Here is a 19,848-nt window from a genome sequence, read left to right on the forward strand (position 1 = left end):
CCCCCAAAAAAAAAAAAAAAAAAAAATATCAAATGACATGGTATCACTGCTTTACAAGCGGCCGTGTATTGTTCCAAAGCCATTCCAGAGCAGAACCATCCAGCAAAGGTGAAACCTACACAAATTATAACACAGTAAATAAAGCAGCCATGTAGAATAAATCAACAGCAAATAACTTTTGCAAGAAGTGGTTTGGTTTCCTATAAAAATTTCCAACGCAAACCCGGGGCAAACTCTATGTCTATCACAGACAATTCAGATCTTCATGATAATATTATACGTACCATATATTCCATAGTATTTATGAGTAATTTAAGTGACACCAACTGACATCATCAAGCAAATATTCTTAAGAACTCTATGTTTCTAGTAGAGTCAGCCACCCAAAGCATGCTGGTATGGCCTTAAGGCAGGTGATATGGCCATCCCGCTTGTTGGAAGAATAGGACACCCTCAAGTTTCCCATGGCAGGTAATGTGATCATTCCACCTTGTTAAGGCAATAGGAACCCTCAATTTTCCCAAATCAATCACATGTTCATTTTCAACCATCAAACGCATTGATCACCATCATATCATTTACAACTATCCCCTAAGTGATAAGGTAGAGATTGTTCCATTACGACCAAGGGGTCATCAGTTCAGTCTAAAAGTAGACTCTGCAAAGGCAGGGGTGATGAAGCAAACTTTCCCCAAACCCTGCAGTGGTGGAAGCCAGCAATTTTTATTATTAATTTGACTTCTGGACTAATTTTAGAAAGCATATTGTGCAGTGCAGCAACATATATTTGGGCTGAAATACCACATGAATAGACGATCCACCCAACTAAGGTGCTAAATAGCAGAAAATATGTCCATCTAGCAAAGCTAAGATAATGTGGTACACCAATTTGATCGAGAGACATAATTTGTGAAACAAACCTTATCCCAAACTTGTGAATGGTAATCATTGAGCCAACTGACCTCCACAATGGACATCAAAGATAAGTCAACAAGTTTACTCTGTCCAATGAAACAAAGAAAAAATATCAAAAAACATGGGAGAAACAAAGAAACAAACGGGAGACCGAAGAAGTTTTAGGCGCCATCAAGCAACCTCGCCGTTCAATTAGACAAGCCAACTGATAAGGCAGAAACATAAAAGTGTGTAGGGATACATGTTTCAACATCTATCTCGAAAAATAAGATTTTGCTAGAAACATCCCGCCTTCTTTTTTTTCCTTTTTTTTTTTTTTCCTTTTTTGTTGTGAATGTTAGGGGGGGGTTTTGTTTAAGGTTGCATACAGATCTGAACTACGCAAGAGAGATCGTAGAGACTCATGACAAGGATGCCAAACCCTTGCTGGTCTCCATATTAAAGCACCAACCTAAAATGAATATTAAGCTACTCAGAGAGGATCGAAAGATGCAACTAGGGAGCTGAAAGATTCCATTTCTGGGCAGCCACCTGCCACCCTAAGTTTGAAGGAGGCCTTGGAATTTGTAGGATTAATGATGTTAACTTGGCTTGCCTTCTCAAACTCATCTGAAAAATTGCCTCTAAGCATGATTCCATTTGGGTCTCTTGGGTCTACTCCTATCTTCTCAAATCGGATTCCATCTGGACTGTCCCGCCTCTATCCTCCTCTTCCTGGATCTGGAGAAAGCTTCTAACCCTCCGCCCCCGTGCCTTTTCTACTATCTTTATTCAAATCTCTTCCGGATCCTCCACTTCTTTTTGGCTAGATCCCTGGCATCCGTTGGGTATATTGTTCTCTCTTCTTGGTCCCCTAGCTATCTATGATTCTCGTAGCCCTATGGCTATTCCCCTCTCCTCCTTTATTGTTAATGGGTCTTGGTCCACTTCTCCCCATCCCAATCTCACACACGTCTGGAATTCCCCCCCTCCTATCATCCTCTACTTTTGACCACACCTCTTGGACCCCTTCCCATACCAAAACCTTCACCATCGCCTCTGCTTGGAACCTCTTCAAGTCCCCATCCCCCCTCCCATGGGCCCCTCTTGTTTGGTTCAAAGGCCACATCCCCCGCCATTCCCTCACCCTTTACATGCTCTTAACTTGGCCCTCCCAACGCAATCCTTCCTCATCATTCGCCACATCCCACCAACCCCAACCGTATTTTTGCTTGAATGGAAATGAGGACCTAGACCACCTTTTCTTCTTCTGTCCCTTCTCCCAATCCATCTAGAGTTTAGCCATTGCTTTTATTTGGCCTAGATCGAAACGTTCTTTTGGTTTTGCTTGAGATTGGATGGATCCTGAGAACCTTCTCTGGCTCCTCGATTTGTGACCAAGTGGGTAAACTTGTCTTCATTGCTATTGTTCACCATTTATAGTGGGAGCGCAACATGAGAAGATCAACTTCCAAATCCCGATCCCGAGTCTTGATTTGGAATGCCATCTATTTTGATGTTTCTTCTAGGCTTATTACTTTTCCCCAACCCCCAGTTTATGACTCTTTGAGGAATAGGTTGATTGTTAGTTCTTGGAGTCTAAACTCCCCTTTCTAGTCGCCCTCTTGACTGCCTGCTCCCCCCCCCGACCCTCTTTGTATTCCTTGTTTGACCCTTGTTTTTTAATATAATTGTTTTATCATCCCAAAAAAATATATAAATATATTCTATTTCTGCATTCCTTCAGGTTTGCATGATGCTTCAGATGTGGGTGGGGCAAATAATCGAAGTGCTAATACAACATAGAATGTAGTGTTTGGGAGTATCAAACCTCTAAAAGTTTAAAAATTTACAATTGAGCACATAGGTGTTGGTTCAAAATAGGAAATTCTCTGAATACTGGTCCAAAAAGCAGGAGAGTGATTATCCATGTGAATGATTAGCTTGAGACCTATAATGTGTCTCCTATTAAAAATATTTCTTTGAAAGTTTTACCAGCAGTGTTACTAGAGTACCTGAATAGGAACAAATGTAAGCTTCTCAAATCCTAGAAACCCGCGCCCTCCAAAATTGTTTGGTGTCTCAACCTCTTTTACAATAAGGAGATTCTGCAAGGAAGAAAAAACAAATAACAAGATCGGCACAGATTTCTGGTTCTGTTCCAACAAAACATGGACAAACACGAGCAGAATTGCCTGACAATTTATCACACAAGAACTATAAGTGATTAACACTACAAGGGGGATGTGAGCGAGAGAGAGAGGAGCAAGACTGCAGGATTGCAGGAGGGAGGGGGGAGGAGATGTGTGTGTAGCTCACAAACAATGAATAGAGGATTCAACTGCAAAACCACATCGTAGTCAATTGAAAATTTTGTGTAGTCAGCATATTATCCAACAAATTGTAAGACTTGCTTGAGAACTTAAAAAAATTAACATCAATCCTCAAATCTGCTGGTTCGCCACAACCCATATATGCTGCGTCTCCATCATGGAACACATTGCAAGCAAGCAACTATTACAAGCCTAAATGCAATTTTTAATAGAAGAAACTCAAGTCAACTGAATAGCACTACCTCAATCCGAATGCCAAAAGAATGGTCTTCATAATATCCAGGTTCATTGCTAACAACCATGCCTTTCTGTAAAGGTGTCATATTTCCAAATCGAAAACTAATACTTTGAGGGCCTTCATGCACATTTAATCCAGCTCCAACACCATGGCCAGTCCCTAACACACAGTAGATGGCAAACCAGGTAAAATGAACACTTTATGTAAATTATAAGTAACAGAATGATAACTTCCATGTGAGAAAATTAGTATGGCCAGATAGGATAGTACCATGACGATAATCAAGTCCAACCTTCCAGAGGAAAGAACGTGCAAATGCATCCAGAACAAAACCAGGAGTATTTTCAGGGAATACTGCCTGATCAAGGGCTATATGACCCTGTAATCAGAAACCAGCATTACTATTACTTTAAAAAATAAGAACTACAAGCTCCAAATTGCATATTTTGAACATAATAAAGATATAACATTTGTACACTGTAAAGGAACAGGAACCAGTATTTTAAAGACTGATGACAATGGCATGATGACATGAGCATTTAATGATCATGTCTCCACTTTTCCGTCTTTCCTTTCTACTACTACGACAACAATGACAACAGATTTTGCCTTATCCCAACTTAATGGGTTGGCTAAATGGACTGAAACCGCTTAAAGTACTGAAAACAGAATTCTACCCAGAAAAAGGAGAAGAAAAGGCAAAAGGAAAATATGATGAGGGAAACAATAATGAAACAAAGTCCGCATGAAACCAAAAGTTAACTGCCCCTCCTTAATCCTTAGCTATCTTTTTGATGCGGGAATACTTCCGCAAACCCGCCCAAACCCAGTGTAGATCCCAGATGAGGATGAACCAGATCTCAGGTCTTTTGTTTAGTTGGATACTTCAAGATTTTTGTTATTATTAATACTTTTTTTTCCCCAGGGGTGAAGGCTTAGTGAGTTTGAATTTATTTATTTATTATTATTTTTTTTTTTTTTGTGGAAATTTGATTAGAGATACCATTGTTGTCTTGTAGGTGATGGGCTAGTTAGTTTTGGATTCCATAGTTTGATTTTCAGAAAGTTGGAAATGTGAATGAATAAAATGAGGATTTAGCCATTCTTATCAGGCTTGCACTGTGACATCTTCCCTCCCTCTTCCATTCTCTGTATTCGATTTCTTTCTCTCTCTTTTTTCCCCCCCCCCTCTACTAAGCTCATCAAGCTCAGTATCACCCCCCCCCCCCCCAGCTTCCCTGCTCTCTTTCTTTTTTTCACTTTTTATTTTTATTTTTATAACACTGATGACTATTTTCTTTTTCTTGGGTGGTATTACCAGATTCAGGAGAAAGCCCCAGTGAATCATTAACCCTAGTGCATTAGCACTGAATTTGAGCAGTAGATTCCTCTCCCTTGGAGGAATCAACTTGCCAAGTCCCAGTTCCTAAACATTTCTCCATCCTGAGATTGAAGCCAAGCTATGTATCTAAAACAATACTTACCATTACGGATATATTCAGAGATTTAATTCTCTGTTAGTTGTGGATCCATGGAACTGTTCAGAGTTAGGACTTGTGTTTGGTAGAACTTAGAAATAGAATCCTGCACTAGAAACTTAAACTCGACTGGTGCCTTCCAGAGGGAGTTCTCCCATCAAGGTCTCGCATTTCCTGCCTTTGGTATCATTGCAGAAGGTTGAAACCAACCTAATCGTACAAGAAACCCTTCCATGCCTGCCCCCTGAAAAATAAATGTTAATCTCTTGCTTACCTCGACCTTCAAAATTCTGTTTTGTCACAGGACAGGTTCTTGAATTTATGTTGTTTATCAGTTGGGTGAGTCCATAAAACTGACCTAAACAGGGTCACTCAAGTGCTGAATCTGCAGTTCATATCAGCAGCACTTTTCATTATTTTTCGTTCATTTTGAATCCTCTTTTAGAGTTGCAACAACTTGGTACCAGAGCAAGTTCTTATTCTTGTGGCAAGCAAGTCATCTGAAAAAAGATCCAAAAATAAAAAGCCAAACCAATGATGGAGAAGGTTGCCAAAAAGTGTTTGCTACTCCATCAGACTTGATCAAACCTCCAGATATCAGTGAAGCAGAATGAAAGGACCATAGTAGTCATGGTGACCAATTGAAAAGTAGGCAACACCAACAAACCACCCAGGTGACCAAGATGTCCTTCAGCAAACATCGCCTGGATGCCTAGGTGACACCTTGACAACAATTGAAAGGGCTCTTGCATCAATTTGACACTTGGGAAAATGGTGGCCACTTTAAAATAGACAAATTCTTCCAAGCAAGGGGAAATGAGTAATTATGGTACAGGACTCGACTCTTTCTTACCCTCAAATGGCTCTTTTCCCCTTTTCCTGTGTAAATGCATCTGTTGGAAGAAAATGCTTGATAATTTTGCAGCTTTGTCCTCTTTGTGTATCAATATGAGCCCCAACGTGAGTTTGTGGTCCTCTATTGAAGAGTGAACTCCATACTCAGGTGACTCCTCCCTCCTTCCTCTACCAATTCCCCCACCCAACCCCACGAGAATGAAAGACAAAAAATAAAAAGTAGAATATAAAAGAATCTGAGACTTAATTGTTTCTCTAACCCTCAAGTGCTCCTCTTTGACCCTTATTATCAAGTACTAACTATTTATTTTCTAGTTTCTTTTGGATCCTTTTGGGCTGAGACTGACTGTTGAACTGTGTGATCGGATCTGAATCCAAGGATAGGATCGTTGACTAATATCTTGGAGAATATCCCCAGTCAGACTGTTGGGCCAGATTAATCAGATACAGATGGGTTCTATTGCTATAATTTAAAAATTTTGGCACAAAAACATCAAGTTGACATGCAGGATCCAAGGTCTTGGTCACAGCAGATTCAGCTCTATTGGGTCAACTCACAACCCCACAGGCTTGGATAGCGAGCAGGATTTTCCCAATAGACAGGATTTCCTCACCCATCGAAAAAGAAAAAAAGTAAGGCACCAGCTAAAACATTTACGATGCTCATTGATCAAAAAGACTTTTTAACTACCTCATCAACCAAAGACAAGTTGACAAAATCAGATGAATGAAAAGCTCTGCGACAATTACACACAAGATGGACTGACCATATAATTGCTACCATCTAAGATATCTCAAACCTGCTTGCCCCCCAGTTGCTAAATCATAACAATTCTGTCTATCAAGTCCTAGATAATCTTAGAAACATGCTATCAATGTTCAAAAAGCAATATACAGGGGTGGCTAATGCCATCTGTCAAGGCCAAATCTTGGATGGTCAACTCATTAGATGGCTCACAGTACATTAACCCAACAAGAGCAAAATGTTGTTGTATGATATTGTGAAATAGCTAACTCTTGACAAGCTGAACACCATGACGAATTTCTCTTTTAACACCATATGCTGAGATTCAAAGATACGCACCTGTAAGACACGAGTGAAGCACTCCTTTTGTCGAGAGGTAGGTTGACCAAAATGTACTGTTCTTGTTATGTCAGTTGTACCATCAATAAATTGAGCACCACTGTCTAATAGGAAGAGCTTCTCCATATCCACAATGCTACAACTCTCTGGCTCAGGGTTGTAATGTATGATGGCACCATTTGCACCAGAAGCTGAAACACCATTATGATCTTGATTATTGAGACTGAGTGAAAAAAGAGGAAAACATTATTTGTTGTCCTTTTGTTTTTTCTTTCTTTTTTCAATGATTAATAAACATAGAGCCACATCAAACAACTGTGGTTCACTTTTTATACCACAGGTAGTGAGTGAACAAGGGGACGGATGACAAATTACAGATCCAAGTTTTAATATAAGTTCTGTTGAAGTATGGGCTATTGCTGTTCACGTGAACAGTGTTATGCCATTATTCTTTGTTTCCTTTTTAGATATACCACTCTTTCTAATGTAGGAATCTTGCTACACAAGTTTTGGTAGTCTCTAGAAAGCATAATTTCTATTTTCTACTAGTTACTATTTTAAAATTTTTCTTTTTCAGTACTTTCTATTTTGGACAGATTTTAGGAGTTGGTTTTACTAGAAAATTCTATCCATAAGTTGTACTTTTTATTTCTTTTTTTAGAGGGCAAGATGGCTTGTTTCTCAAGTTGTAATCTAGATTATTGATATCTATAAATAAGAAGCTACGATTCTAAGAGTACTAAGCTAGAATCGCAGGCTTATGTGATTCCTATCAATTCTTCTTCTTTCTTCTTCTCCTTTCTTCTTCTTTTTTCTTGTTTTTAGTTTTTCTTGTTATTGCACTGTTTTGGTTGATTAAAGATTATTTTCTAACATGGCATTAGAGTTTTTTTTTTTTAATCAAAACAGTGTTGTTCTCAAGTATTCTGTTTTGAAGTCGCTTTCGGTTTTCCTTGGTGCGCAGCCACCTACTGCTGCAACTAATATACTGTTAGATCAAGTATTAATGTAAATTAATCTTCCCCACCTATTACCCCTCTTGGAAGATCGCAGAACTTGGATTATATTCTGATTTTTTTATCCCCTTCGTTAGCCTTTTGTTTTTGCATACTGCAGTTTTTGTTCTACACTATTCGGTTCTGCACTCTGCAGAATTTATTTTATGATTCTTCTTCAAGTTTTGGGGTGCTAGTTCATGAGTTTATACTACAGATCGTGGGATCTTTTGCTGGTTTTTGAAGATTTATTTGGGATGGCTACTAGTTTATATGGTTTGCTTCTTTTATGACTTATGAAGGACTCAAATAATACATACCCATGCTACTAACAACCCAGGGAATCCAAATGAAGATTGGTTGTATGTTTCAATTTGCAATCATTTACATCCTTTACATGATGGTTCCTACACAAGCTTTTTTTTGGGTCTTCTCTCAGGTTTGGTCTACCTAGTGTTTAATCCCTGGGCATCTGTTTCTTTTTTATATGATAAGGGCTTCGATTTACCTATTTGGCTGTGTTTGCATCTCAACTACTGGTCTATAACCTATGATGCTATACAATGTTTCATGAGAATGGGCAACTGTTTCCCTATTTCATGGGTGGAATTAATTTTCTACAAGTTTTTTTTTCCATAAAGACTTGTACTTACTCTGTTTCTTCTAAGATTTTTTCAACATCTCAAACCTGAATTTAGTTTTAGCTAGGTTCTACTCCATTGACTATTATTGTTTCTAACAATTTTTTCCCTACCCACCTTTGATACTACACATATTTTGCTTTTTTTTATTGTTTTTGATTATCCATCGTTGAACCTGTGCCTCTCCTTCCTTATCCATATTTTGCTTTTTATTAAATCTCATATATACCATAACTCCTCGCCATTGGACTATATTTTCCATTGATACTATATATTTACCACACTACAACATTCCCTCCCATGAGGGGAACTTGGAAACTATATTTCTTGGGATCGTTTAAAATGGATATTTGTTATTGGTTGTCATTAATTGTCCATGTGTAATGCTACACGTGAGGGGGAGAATGGTACTTTATTCTATTTCTACTCAAGATGTGCTGATGGATATTATTTGTAAAGATCTTTGTCCTCAACTTATGGCGTTATACGACAATATCCTTACCTACCTTTACCTAATTACTAAGTCTGTAGTAACCCATACTACCTTACCTACTTGGTCTGCAGTAACCTATAATGTCTTTTACCTTACATACTTGGTCCGCACTTCGCTGTAACCTATACTGTCTTTTACCTTACCTACTTGGTCCGTGCTTCGCAGTAACCCATATTGTATTTTACCTTACCTACTTGGTCCGCATTAACTCATACTGTCTTTTACCTACCTACTTGGTCCGTAGTAATCCATACTACCTTACCTACTTGGTCCACAATAACCTATATTGTCGTTTACCTACCTACTTAGTCCACAGTAATCAATATTGTCTTTTACCTACCCATACTTTACCTACTACTTGCCTTCTAGCAAAGCATTTATATGGATATTGGAGTTGCATTTTGAAGATTTAAAGTGGATATTTCTCCCTACTATCAGCATTATGTGGATAGTGCCTTTTACCTACCCGTACTTTACCTACTACTTGCCTTCTTGTGAAGCATTTATATGGACTTTTGGAATTGCAATTTTGAAGATTTAGTGTGCATATTTCTCCTTACTACCGGCATTATGTGGATAGTGTCTTTAATCCTACTATACTTAATGGACTTTGTTTGTCTTCAACATCGTCGATTGTTCTCATTATTGGATTCTTTCGATATGAAAAATTAAAGTTTTTTTTTTAAGTTGGTGTTGATTATCTCCTCGGTGAAGTTTTCTTAGTGTTTATCGACGTCTGCTATTGCTATACGATTCAAGATTGGTGCTACCTTTCAAGTTTATTCTTATTGTGCAAGCTGAAGTTTTTTTTGTGTATATTCCAACTTAAGGGGGAGTGTTGAAGTTTGGGCTATTACTGTTCATGTTATTGTGTTATGACATTATTCCTTGTTACATTTTTAAATATGCTACTCTTTCTAATGTAGGAATCTTGCTACACAAGTTTTGGTAGTTTCTAGAAAACATATTTCTATTTTCTATTAGTTACTAATTTTAGAATTTTTCTTTTTCAGTACTTTCTATTTTGGACAGATTTTAGGAGTTAGTTTTACTAGAAAATTCTGTCCATAAGCTGTACTTTTTATTTCATTTTTTAGAGGGCAAGATGGCTTGCTTCTCAAGTTGTAATCTAGACTATTGATATCTCAAGCTGCGATTCTAGGAGTACTAAGCTAGAATCGCAGGCTTATGTGATTCCTATAAATTCTTATTCTCTTCTCTTCTTCTTTTTTCTTCTTCTTAGTTCTTCTTGTTATTGCATTGTCTTGGTTGATTAAAGTTTATTTTCTAACAAGTTAAACAGGTTCATCTGTTGGCAAATCCAAGAAGGGGAAGGGATAAGAAATTGGTTAGGGGTGTTGAAGTCAAACATCGACTTGGAAGGTCGGCAAAGCAAAGAATAGAAGGTAGAAGATGTAGAGGCGGTTGAAGAGATGAAGTCGGCTCAGTTCAGAAGCTTGATGAAGATAGTAGAATGCTGCAGAATTTTCAAGAAAAAAGAGATAGAGGCGGCTGAAGATAAAGACGATTAAGAAACTTGCAGAACCTTAAGGAAAATTCAGAGTCGGTTAAGAATAGAAAGACTTTGAGTCAGTTCAGTATGAACAAAAATATTGTAGAAGTTTGAAGAAACAGCTATGGCAGTCTTTATGTCAATATAAAGGAAGTCTAGTCGTGTTGTATGGTGTGAAAAGTAGAGAAGAGAAGAAAGAGAGTTAGTGCAAGGAGAGTAAGAGAAGAAAGGTGTTGAAACATCTTTGATACACGTGAGCAGAAAGAGATTGAAGAGAGAGAGAGAGAGAGAGAGAGAGAGAGAGAAAAGTGCTGTAGCACATTTTGTAAGCCTTCCCTTTTTAATTAGAAAAGTGTTTCTTTTGCTGTAGTGTATTAATTTCTCCTTCTTGTGAGAGACGTATCCAACTGTTTTTGTGAGTGGTTATACCATCACCTTGCTGCGCCAACACGTGGTATCAGAGCCCTGTTCGATTCTAGTTGATCGGAAGCATCAACTTGTTACGGGATGGCGAGTATGATCCAGCCTCAGATTCCTATATTATCAAAATCCAATTATAATAATTGGAATATTCAGATGAAGGTACTGCTTGGATCTCAAGATCTGTGGGAGATTGTCGATGAAGGCTATACAAAACCAGCTGCAAAAGTAGCCCTGTCCGATGTACAGAAAAGTATGTTGAAGGATTAAAGAAGGAAAGATAAGAAAGCTCTATTTCTCATTTATCAAGGAGTTGACAAATCAGTGTTCGAGAAGATTTCAAATGCCATATCAGCAAAGCAGGCATGAGATATTCTGCAGAAATCCTATCAAGGCGTGGATAAAGCAAAAAAGGTACGCCTTCAAGCTCTAAGAGCTGAATTTGAAACTCATAGAATGAGTACACTTGAGTCTATTGCTGATTACTTTAGTTGAGTTCAAACTATTAGGAATCAAATGAAGAGAAATGGAGAAATATTAGATGATGTCCGGATTATGGAAAAGATCCTTAGATCCCTTGTTCCAAAATTTGAACATATTGTGGTGGCGATTGAGGAATCTAAGGATCTATCTACAATCTCTATTGATGAGCTTATGGGTTCTCTCCAAGCTCACGAGCAAAGGATAAATATAAATAAAAATCTTGGTGAAAGTCTGGATCAAGCTCTACAGAGTAGATTATTCATGAAAGATGAAGGTTCAAGTAGCAGAAGTCAAGGACGAGGACTAGGAAATCGTGGACAAAGCAGTCACAGACGAGAAATATTCAGAGGCAGCAACTATAGCAATTATGGTGGACGTGGAGGATGGACAGAACAAAATAATTATGATCAAGGACGATCCAGTATAAGAGGTCGAGGTTGGAGATCAAGAGGACGTGGTTCTTATTCTCAAAGAAATGAAAGATCCCAATATCAATGCTATAATTGCAAGAGGTATGGTCATCTCAACTATGAGTGCCACGAAAAGCTTGAACCAAAGATTGAAGAAAAGACTCACCTTGCTAAAGAAGTGGCAAATGATCAATCCACAGTGTTGCTGACCTATAAAGGAGATGGAAAAGAACAGGAGCATACCTGGTTCCTTGACACCGACGCAAGTAATCACATGTGCAGCATCAAGGAATATTTTACAGAATTGAACGAGACAGTCCAAGGAGAAGTCATGTTTGGTGACTCATCCAAGATTCCAGTCAAAGGAAAAGGCAAGATAATGATCCAGGCGAAGAATGGAGACCACAAGTTCATCACAGATGTCTATTACGTTCCAGGACTACAAAGCAATATAATAAGTCTTGGACAACTCCTAGAAAAGGGGTATGATATCCATCTCCATAATTTCACTCACTATTATGAACAAGGTTGGAGATTTGATTGCAAGAGTAAAGATGTCTAAGAATAGACTATTTACTTTGGACATCAAAGAAAAGGTAAAGTGCCTGAACTCCATCATCAAGAATGACTCATGGTTATGGCATTTGCGGTTTGGGCATCTTGGCTTCAGCGGCTTAAAATTACTGTGGAAGTCAAAGATGGTAAATGGTTTACCAAAGATTGATCATCCAGATCAAATTTGTGAAGGATGCATTCGAGGAAAGTCACACAGAAAAAGCTTTGAAGTTGGAAAGTCAAGAAGAGCAACAAAGCCATTGCCGCTGATTCACAGTGATATAGTTGGACCACTTGAGGTTGCATCACTTGGAGGTCACATGTACTTTATTACTTTTATTGATGATTTTAGCCGCAGTATTTGGGCATATTTCATTAAAGAAAAATCAGATGTTTTAGACAAATTTAAAGAGTTTAAAGTACTGATTGAAAAACAAAGTGGCTATCATATCAAGACTCTCAAATCAGATAGAGGAGGCGAGTATACTTCAAGATTATTTGAAAATTTTTGCAAAGAGAATGGTATCTTGCACCAGCTCACAGCTACTTATACTCCACAACAAAATGGAAATTGTAGAATGGAAGAATCGCACAATTCTCGACATGGTGAGAAGCATCTTGAAAGGTAAGAATCTACCTAAAGTCTTTTGGGCTGAAGCTGTAGCATGTGTTGTCTATCTACTCAATAGATGCCCAACTAAAAGTGTTAAGTTCAAGACACCTTTTGAAGCATGGACTGGTACAAACCCCAGTGTTAATCATTTCAAAATCTTTGGAAGCATTGCATATGTACATGTGCCAGAGCAAAAAAGGAGAAAGCTAGATGATAGAGGAGAAAATCATATTTTCATAGGCTATGATGCAAGAACAAAAGCCTACAGACTCTACAACCCAATTAGCAAGAAAGTTGTAATCTTAAGAGATGTTGATTTCGATGAAGCAGATAATTGGAAGTGGACAGAAGAAGAAAAGAATGTCAAAGGAACATTTTTGGAAGACGAAGAAGCTCTTCAAGAACAAGCACCAACACAGAATGAAGATCCAGGTCAAACTCCTCCACCAAGTCCAGTTCCAATAACTCCAAGCAGTAACAGCTCCTCAATAGAAGCTCCTACAAGAACACGAAGGCTTAGTGATATCTACAACACTACTGAACCAATACAAATGGTAGATGATTTTACATTGTTTTGCCTTTTAGCAGAATGTGATCCAATCACATATGAAGAAGCTGCTCGTGAAAAGAAATGGCAAAAAGCCATGGATGAAGAAATAGAAGCAATCAAGAAAAACGATACGTGGGAGCTCATTGATTTGCCAAAAGGACACAAGACAATTGGAGTAAAGTGGGTATACAAGACGAAGACAAATCAAGAAGGAAAAGTTGAGAAATACAAGGCAAGACTTGTTGCAAAAGGCTACAATCAATAACAAGGTATTGATTATGATGAAGTATTTGCACCAGTTGCAACGATTGACACCATCAGACTTCTGATTGCTTTGGCAGCTCAGAACAACTGGAGAATTTATCAGATGGATGTAAAGTCAGCTTTTCTCAATGGATACCTAGAAGAAGAAGTATACATTGAGCAACCCCAAGGATATGTGAAGAAAGGCCAAAAAGATAAAGTATACAAGCTAAGGAAAGCATTGTATGGCTTAAAGCAAGCACCAAGGGCTTGGAACATGAAGATTGATGCATATTTCCAGTAGAACGGCTTCATAAAGAGTCCATATGAACACACCTTATATACAATGATAAATGGAGATGGAGATATCATGTTCATTTGTCTCTACGTGGATGACATGATTTTCACAGGAAATAATTCAGGTATGTTCGAAGACTTTAAGAAAGCCATGACACGAGAATTTCAGATGACATATATTGGAAAGATGTCATATTTTCTTGGAATAGAGGTAACGCAAGCAGATGAAGGAATCTTCATTTCACAGAAGAAGTATGCAAAACAAGTACTCAAGAAGTTCAAGATGGATCGTTGCAAGGCAATAGAAACACCAATAGATGCAAATGTGAAGCTGAGACGTGATTCAGAAGAAGAACCTGTCAACCCTACCTTTTACAGAAGCTTGATTGGAAGCCTAAGGTACTTAACTTACCAGACATCATGTATATAGTAAGTGTTGTCAGCAGATACATGGAAGAACCAAAGCAGAGTCACTTCATCGCAGCAAAGAGGATTCTAAGGTACATAAGAGGTACAACTTCTCAAGGTCTGTTATATACTCAGTCAAATAATTCAAGATCAGTTGGCTACACCAACAGTGATTATGGGGGAGACCTAGATACAAGAAAAAGTACTTCAGGGTACGTATTTCTTATTGGATCTGCAGCAGTTTCATGGTCATCAAAGAAGCAATCAACTGTGGCACTTTCATCATGTGAAGCAGAATATATTGCAGCAGCATTATGTATGTGCCAAGCAATATGGTTGAGGAATCTTATGCAAGAGATGCATCATCCACAAAAGGATCCTACAACCATATACATTGACAATAAGTCAGCGCTCTCTCTCACGAAGAATCCAGTGGTCCACAGCAGAACTAAGCACATTGACACAAAGTACCACTTTATACAACAGCATGTGAAAGACAACAATGTGAAGCTGGCATACTGTCAAACTGAAGATCAAATTGCAGATATTTTTACAAAGCCACTCAAGACTGAAGTGTTCAAGAGATTAAAAGCACAACTCGGCATGACAAGTCGAGTGAGGGGGAGTGTTGAAGTCAAACACCGACTTGGAAGGTCGGCAAAGCAAAGAATAGAAGGTAGAAGATGCAGAGGCGGTTGAAGAGATGAAGTCGGCTCAATTCAGAAGCTTGATGAAGATAGTAGAATGCTGCAGAATTTTCAAGAAAAAAGAGATAGAGGCGGCTGAAGATAAAGACAGTTAAGAAACTTGCAGAACCTTAAGGAAAATTCAGAGTCAGTTAAGATTAGAAAGACTTTGAGTCGGTTCAGTATGAACAGAAATATTGTAGAAGTTTGAAGAAACAGCTATGGCGGTCTTTATGTCAATATAAAGGAAGCCTAGTCGTGTTGTATGGTGTGAAAATTAGAGAAGAGAAGAAAGAGAGTTAGTGCAAGGAGAGAAGGAGAGAAGGAGAGTAAGAGAAGAAAGGTGTTGAAACACCTTTGATACACGTGAGCAGAAAGAGATTGAAGAGAGAGAGAGAGAGAGAAAAGTGCTGTAGCACGTTTAGTAAGCCTTCCCTTTTTAATTAGAAAAGTGTTTCTTTTGCTGTAGTGTATTTATTTCTCCTTCTTGTGAGAAACATATCCAACTGTTTTTGTGAGTGGTTATACCATCACCTTGCTGCGCCAACAAGGGGGAGGGGGGAAACAACTTTGTTATCATGATAAGTACACTTGTGAGACGTAAGATTTTATTCTCCTTTTTGAAATCAAGGGATTGGGTTGCCAAGTAAAGTCTAGTCTAACTGTTCTTGATTGATTTTTGAGGTAAGTTACAACACCATGTTAGGTAATGGTTCTGACTTATCTTTTATTTAATTTCATTTCCCTTCCCTTTATTTCCCTTACCATCAGATCAAATCTACATGAATTCTAGCTAGGAAAAGTATGAAATCCTAGACTTAAATGAGGCTTCAAAGGATCCTCCTCCATAGACAAGTTTTTGTGGGAAAATTGTTCAATACAATCTAACACCAATGTTTGAAAAGTTAACCTTCAACTCCAACAGAAATAGATCTTTCTCTACTCTAGAAGTTAGGAAGATTTGTCAAAATAAAAACACGAAAGTATAGAAGTCATCATAATTTAGGAGAGGGAGAGTTAAAGCCCATTATATAAAGCAGGGTCCCCTTCTTTCACTATATTAAAAGCCCAAAATTTCAGAAGATTCTCAATGGATTCTGGGTAATTATTTGCAAGGATTTTTTGAATCAAAATCAATTCTATAACTAGGAAAGAAACAATCTTTAGATCTGCATATAATGTACCACTGATAGTATCAAAGCTTGTATCCATAAAACCAGCCTGGTTAGCACGGAATTGGAAAAGTCTGTCTGCAACTTCAACTTCTGTCAGTACCACATCTTTATTGATTTCCTCTTCTAACCAAGCCCAAAACCGTGCTAGAGCAACAGCATCCCTGCAAGGAAATATAGATTAGTTAGAACTTAGAAGCAAGCTTAGTGTCTAGAAGATACCAGCCAAAGTACTATATCCTTGGATGCACTTTATATGTTTGCCACCGTTTCTGCTCCTACCAATTCATGGACAATTAAGATAATGCTGCACACATGACAACTTTCTCAAAAAGGATGCTCCCCAAAATCCCATATTATCAAGAAGACAAATAAAGTGGCAAATGGATGTAGCCCAACCTTGTAGAGACTAGACCTCAAGGTCTTCACCAAGTTGTAAAATAGACCTCTGATAATCTAGCAACTAAAAGAGCTTGCATTGGCACAAATGGACAGGAGAAAAATACAAGGTTGCATGCTTTTACTTGGGAGATTATACAATTGAATAAGATCCTGAAATTTTTCATGCAGCAAATCCAACCGTAGCACTATCAACTGGACATTAATATATAAAAAATAAAGTTATATATTGTGAACATTGATGGAGGGTTTAAGGTTAAAAACTGAAAGCATCGAGCTTGCATACTATGCAATCACATAGCATACCATCAAGATTATTGCCTAGAATCTCATGATGTGTTAGTAACATTAGTCAGAAGTAAATAGCTACTCTGTTTCCAAAAGATCAGGTTCCAGTACAAGGAAACATTACCTTAAATGTGAATTCGCATGCCTTCCAATTCAGCTTGATTCTTTATTGCTTTTGCAAACATGATAGGGGAAGCCTTGTAAATTCCAGGGGAGTCCTCAGGACATGGAGAGCCCTCTGCAACACTGGTCTTCTTAATGCTTTTATTACGAATCCTGCCAAGGTACTTATCAAGAGCAGATCTGTAGGTGTTAACAATGGCAGCATTTACACTTGATGTATCCAACCAGAGTTGTGTCCCTTTGGCTCCCAAACTGCAAAGACAGCTATGCTTCAGAAGACATGTCTTTTTCTTCCTCCTTTTCTTCTTTTTCTTTTCTCTTTTTTTTTTTTTTTTTTTTTTGGGGGGGGGGGGTGGGCGTTTGGAGGGGGGGGCACTGTAGTCATGTACTTATTCTATGTCATATACATCCTTATCCTTTACCATTGAACAGACCACAAAATAAGAAATTGGAGATCACACCATATTAATGCAATTCATTTGCACTAACATGCCTCAATGTAATAAAGGGACCTGAGACAATACTCTTAATCATATGAAAAGAAAAGAAAAAAATTCAGTGCCCATGATCATATAACAATACAGTGTGGTTTGTACAGATGAAACTGTTAGGAAACAAGCATTAAATAATCAAAACAGCAGCTGAACTTGAACAAAGAAAAGAGAGAAGAAGAAGAAGATAAGAGAGATGAAGAACTAGTAGAAGAGGCTTGTGATTCTTGCTTAAGAGTCTAGAATCACAGGGCCCTTTTATTTATAGCTTCTAATGAATCTAATACAACTTGAGAGACAAGTAATTGTCCTCTAGAAAAATTGAAACAAAAAATTACAGCTTTAGAGTAACTTCCTAGCTCCTAAAATAGAAAGTTATGAAAATAGAAACCACCACCAAAATAGAAACTATGCTTTTTAGAAACTACCAAAACTTATGTAGAAAGACTCCTACATTAGAAATAGAAAGTAGAGTAGCATCACTAACATCATACAAACAGATTTTACTGTTCACGTGAACAGTACTGTGAATAGTAAATATTTCAAAGTGCATATACTTCAACACTCCCCCTCAAGCCGGAGTATACACAAAGAAAACTTCAGCTTGCATAATAAGAATAAACTTGAAAGGTAGCACCAATCTTGAATTGTGTAGCAATGGTAGACGCGATAAACACTGAAAAACTCACCAAGAAGATAACAACACCACCAAAAAAACTTTAATCTCATGTCCAAAGAACCATCCAATAATGAACAATCGACGATGTTGAAGACGAACAAAGTCCACAAGTATAGCAGGATCAAAGACACACCACAAACGCCGGTAGTAGGGAGCAACTACACTAAATCTTCAAAATTGTAACCAAAGTCCATATAAATGCTCATAAGAAAGCAAGTAGTAGGTAGGCAAAGGCATTATCCACATAATGCCGGTAGTAGGAGAAATATCCACGCTAAATCTCAAAATTGCAACTCCAATGTCCATATAAATGCTCACAAGAAGGCAAGTAACAAGTAAAGAGGGTAGGTAAAAGGCAATATTGATTACTATGGACCAAGTAGGTAGGTAAAAGACAAGATAGGTTCGTGGACCAAGTAGGTAAGGTAGTATGGGTTACTACGGACCAAGTAGGTAGGTAAAAGACAATATGAGTACCGTGGACCAAGTAGATAAGGTAAAAGAAGATGGGTTCTGGACCAAGTAGGTAAGGTAAAAGACAAGATGAGTTCGTGGACCAAATAGATAAGGTAAAAGAAGATGGGTATCACGGACCAAGTAGGTAAGGTAAAAGACAAGATGGGTCCGGACCAAGTAAGTAAGGTAAAAGACAAGATAGGTATCAGGACCAAGAGGTAAGGTAGTATGGGATACTACGGACCAAGTAGTTAGGTAAAGGACAATATAGGTAAAGACATGTAATGATATCGGAGAATGCCATAAGTTGAGGACAAAGATCTTCACAAATAATATCCATCAACACATCTTAAGTAGATATAGAATAAGGACCATCTCCCCCACGGAGCAACACGTGGACAATTAATGATGAAGCAGGTATTATTCACTAATAAAGTTGATCAAGAAGAAAATCATCTCACAGACAAAGCTTGGCACCAAGGGGAAAAAATCGGACCACCGCTAACCCTTAGGCAGAGCAAATTAAATCAGGAAAAAAATATATATATTGAACCAGCTTGGAATCTCAAAATGCAGAGCATTGCAGCAATCCACTCGGAAGAAGTGCAAAACAGATCTGCAAAGATAATATCAAATCTTGGACCATAACAGCAAACCCTAGATTTGAAACCTAACAGATCTCGAACGAAGGAAAATAGTCCCTAGGTCTTTGTAGAAGTATTAGATAAAAAGAAGGCTAAACTTGATTTTGAAATAAACAACGGAAGAAGTAGTAAAGCAAGAAGGTAGCAGCAGAATTCGAAGAGAGAAATTCAATGAAACACGGGTACTAGTATACGACTTGCAACTAAACTTATAGCACAAACAATGGAAGACAAACTAGGTCTGCAATCCAAACGGGCATACTGCAAGAATCAAGAGGAATCCCAAGACACAGATAGTACAGATTGAACTTCAGATGCACACAAAAAGGGTAGTAGCAGCCTCGTTGAATCAAATAGGAAGACATATCCCCAAAGCTTAGGGCATTTGTAGTATTAATACATAGATA

The 19,848-nt window shown here is 38.0% G+C and overlaps 1 protein-coding gene across 1 annotated transcript in view; it reads right to left on the bottom strand.

Moving 5' to 3' along the window:
* The window catches only part of LOC149028536 (Metallopeptidase M24 family protein), a 25,552-nt gene continuing 5,704 nt past the window's right edge, over positions 1 to 19,848 (bottom strand). The window contains 9 exon segments of the mRNA XM_089155099.1: positions 1 to 115; positions 921 to 1,001; positions 2,910 to 3,002; positions 3,470 to 3,624; positions 3,736 to 3,844; positions 6,883 to 7,073; positions 16,374 to 16,525; positions 17,173 to 17,188; positions 17,191 to 17,423. Coding sequence (XP_089011225.1) covers positions 44 to 115; positions 921 to 1,001; positions 2,910 to 3,002; positions 3,470 to 3,624; positions 3,736 to 3,844; positions 6,883 to 7,073; positions 16,374 to 16,525; positions 17,173 to 17,188; positions 17,191 to 17,423 — 1,102 coding nt within the window. The 3' untranslated portion in view covers positions 1 to 43.

Source organism: Hakea prostrata, chromosome 1 (genome assembly GCF_041222555.1).
Source record: "Hakea prostrata isolate BN-2017 chromosome 1, UWA_Hpros_2, whole genome shotgun sequence".
NCBI classification, from domain to species: domain Eukaryota; kingdom Viridiplantae; phylum Streptophyta; class Magnoliopsida; order Proteales; family Proteaceae; genus Hakea; species Hakea prostrata.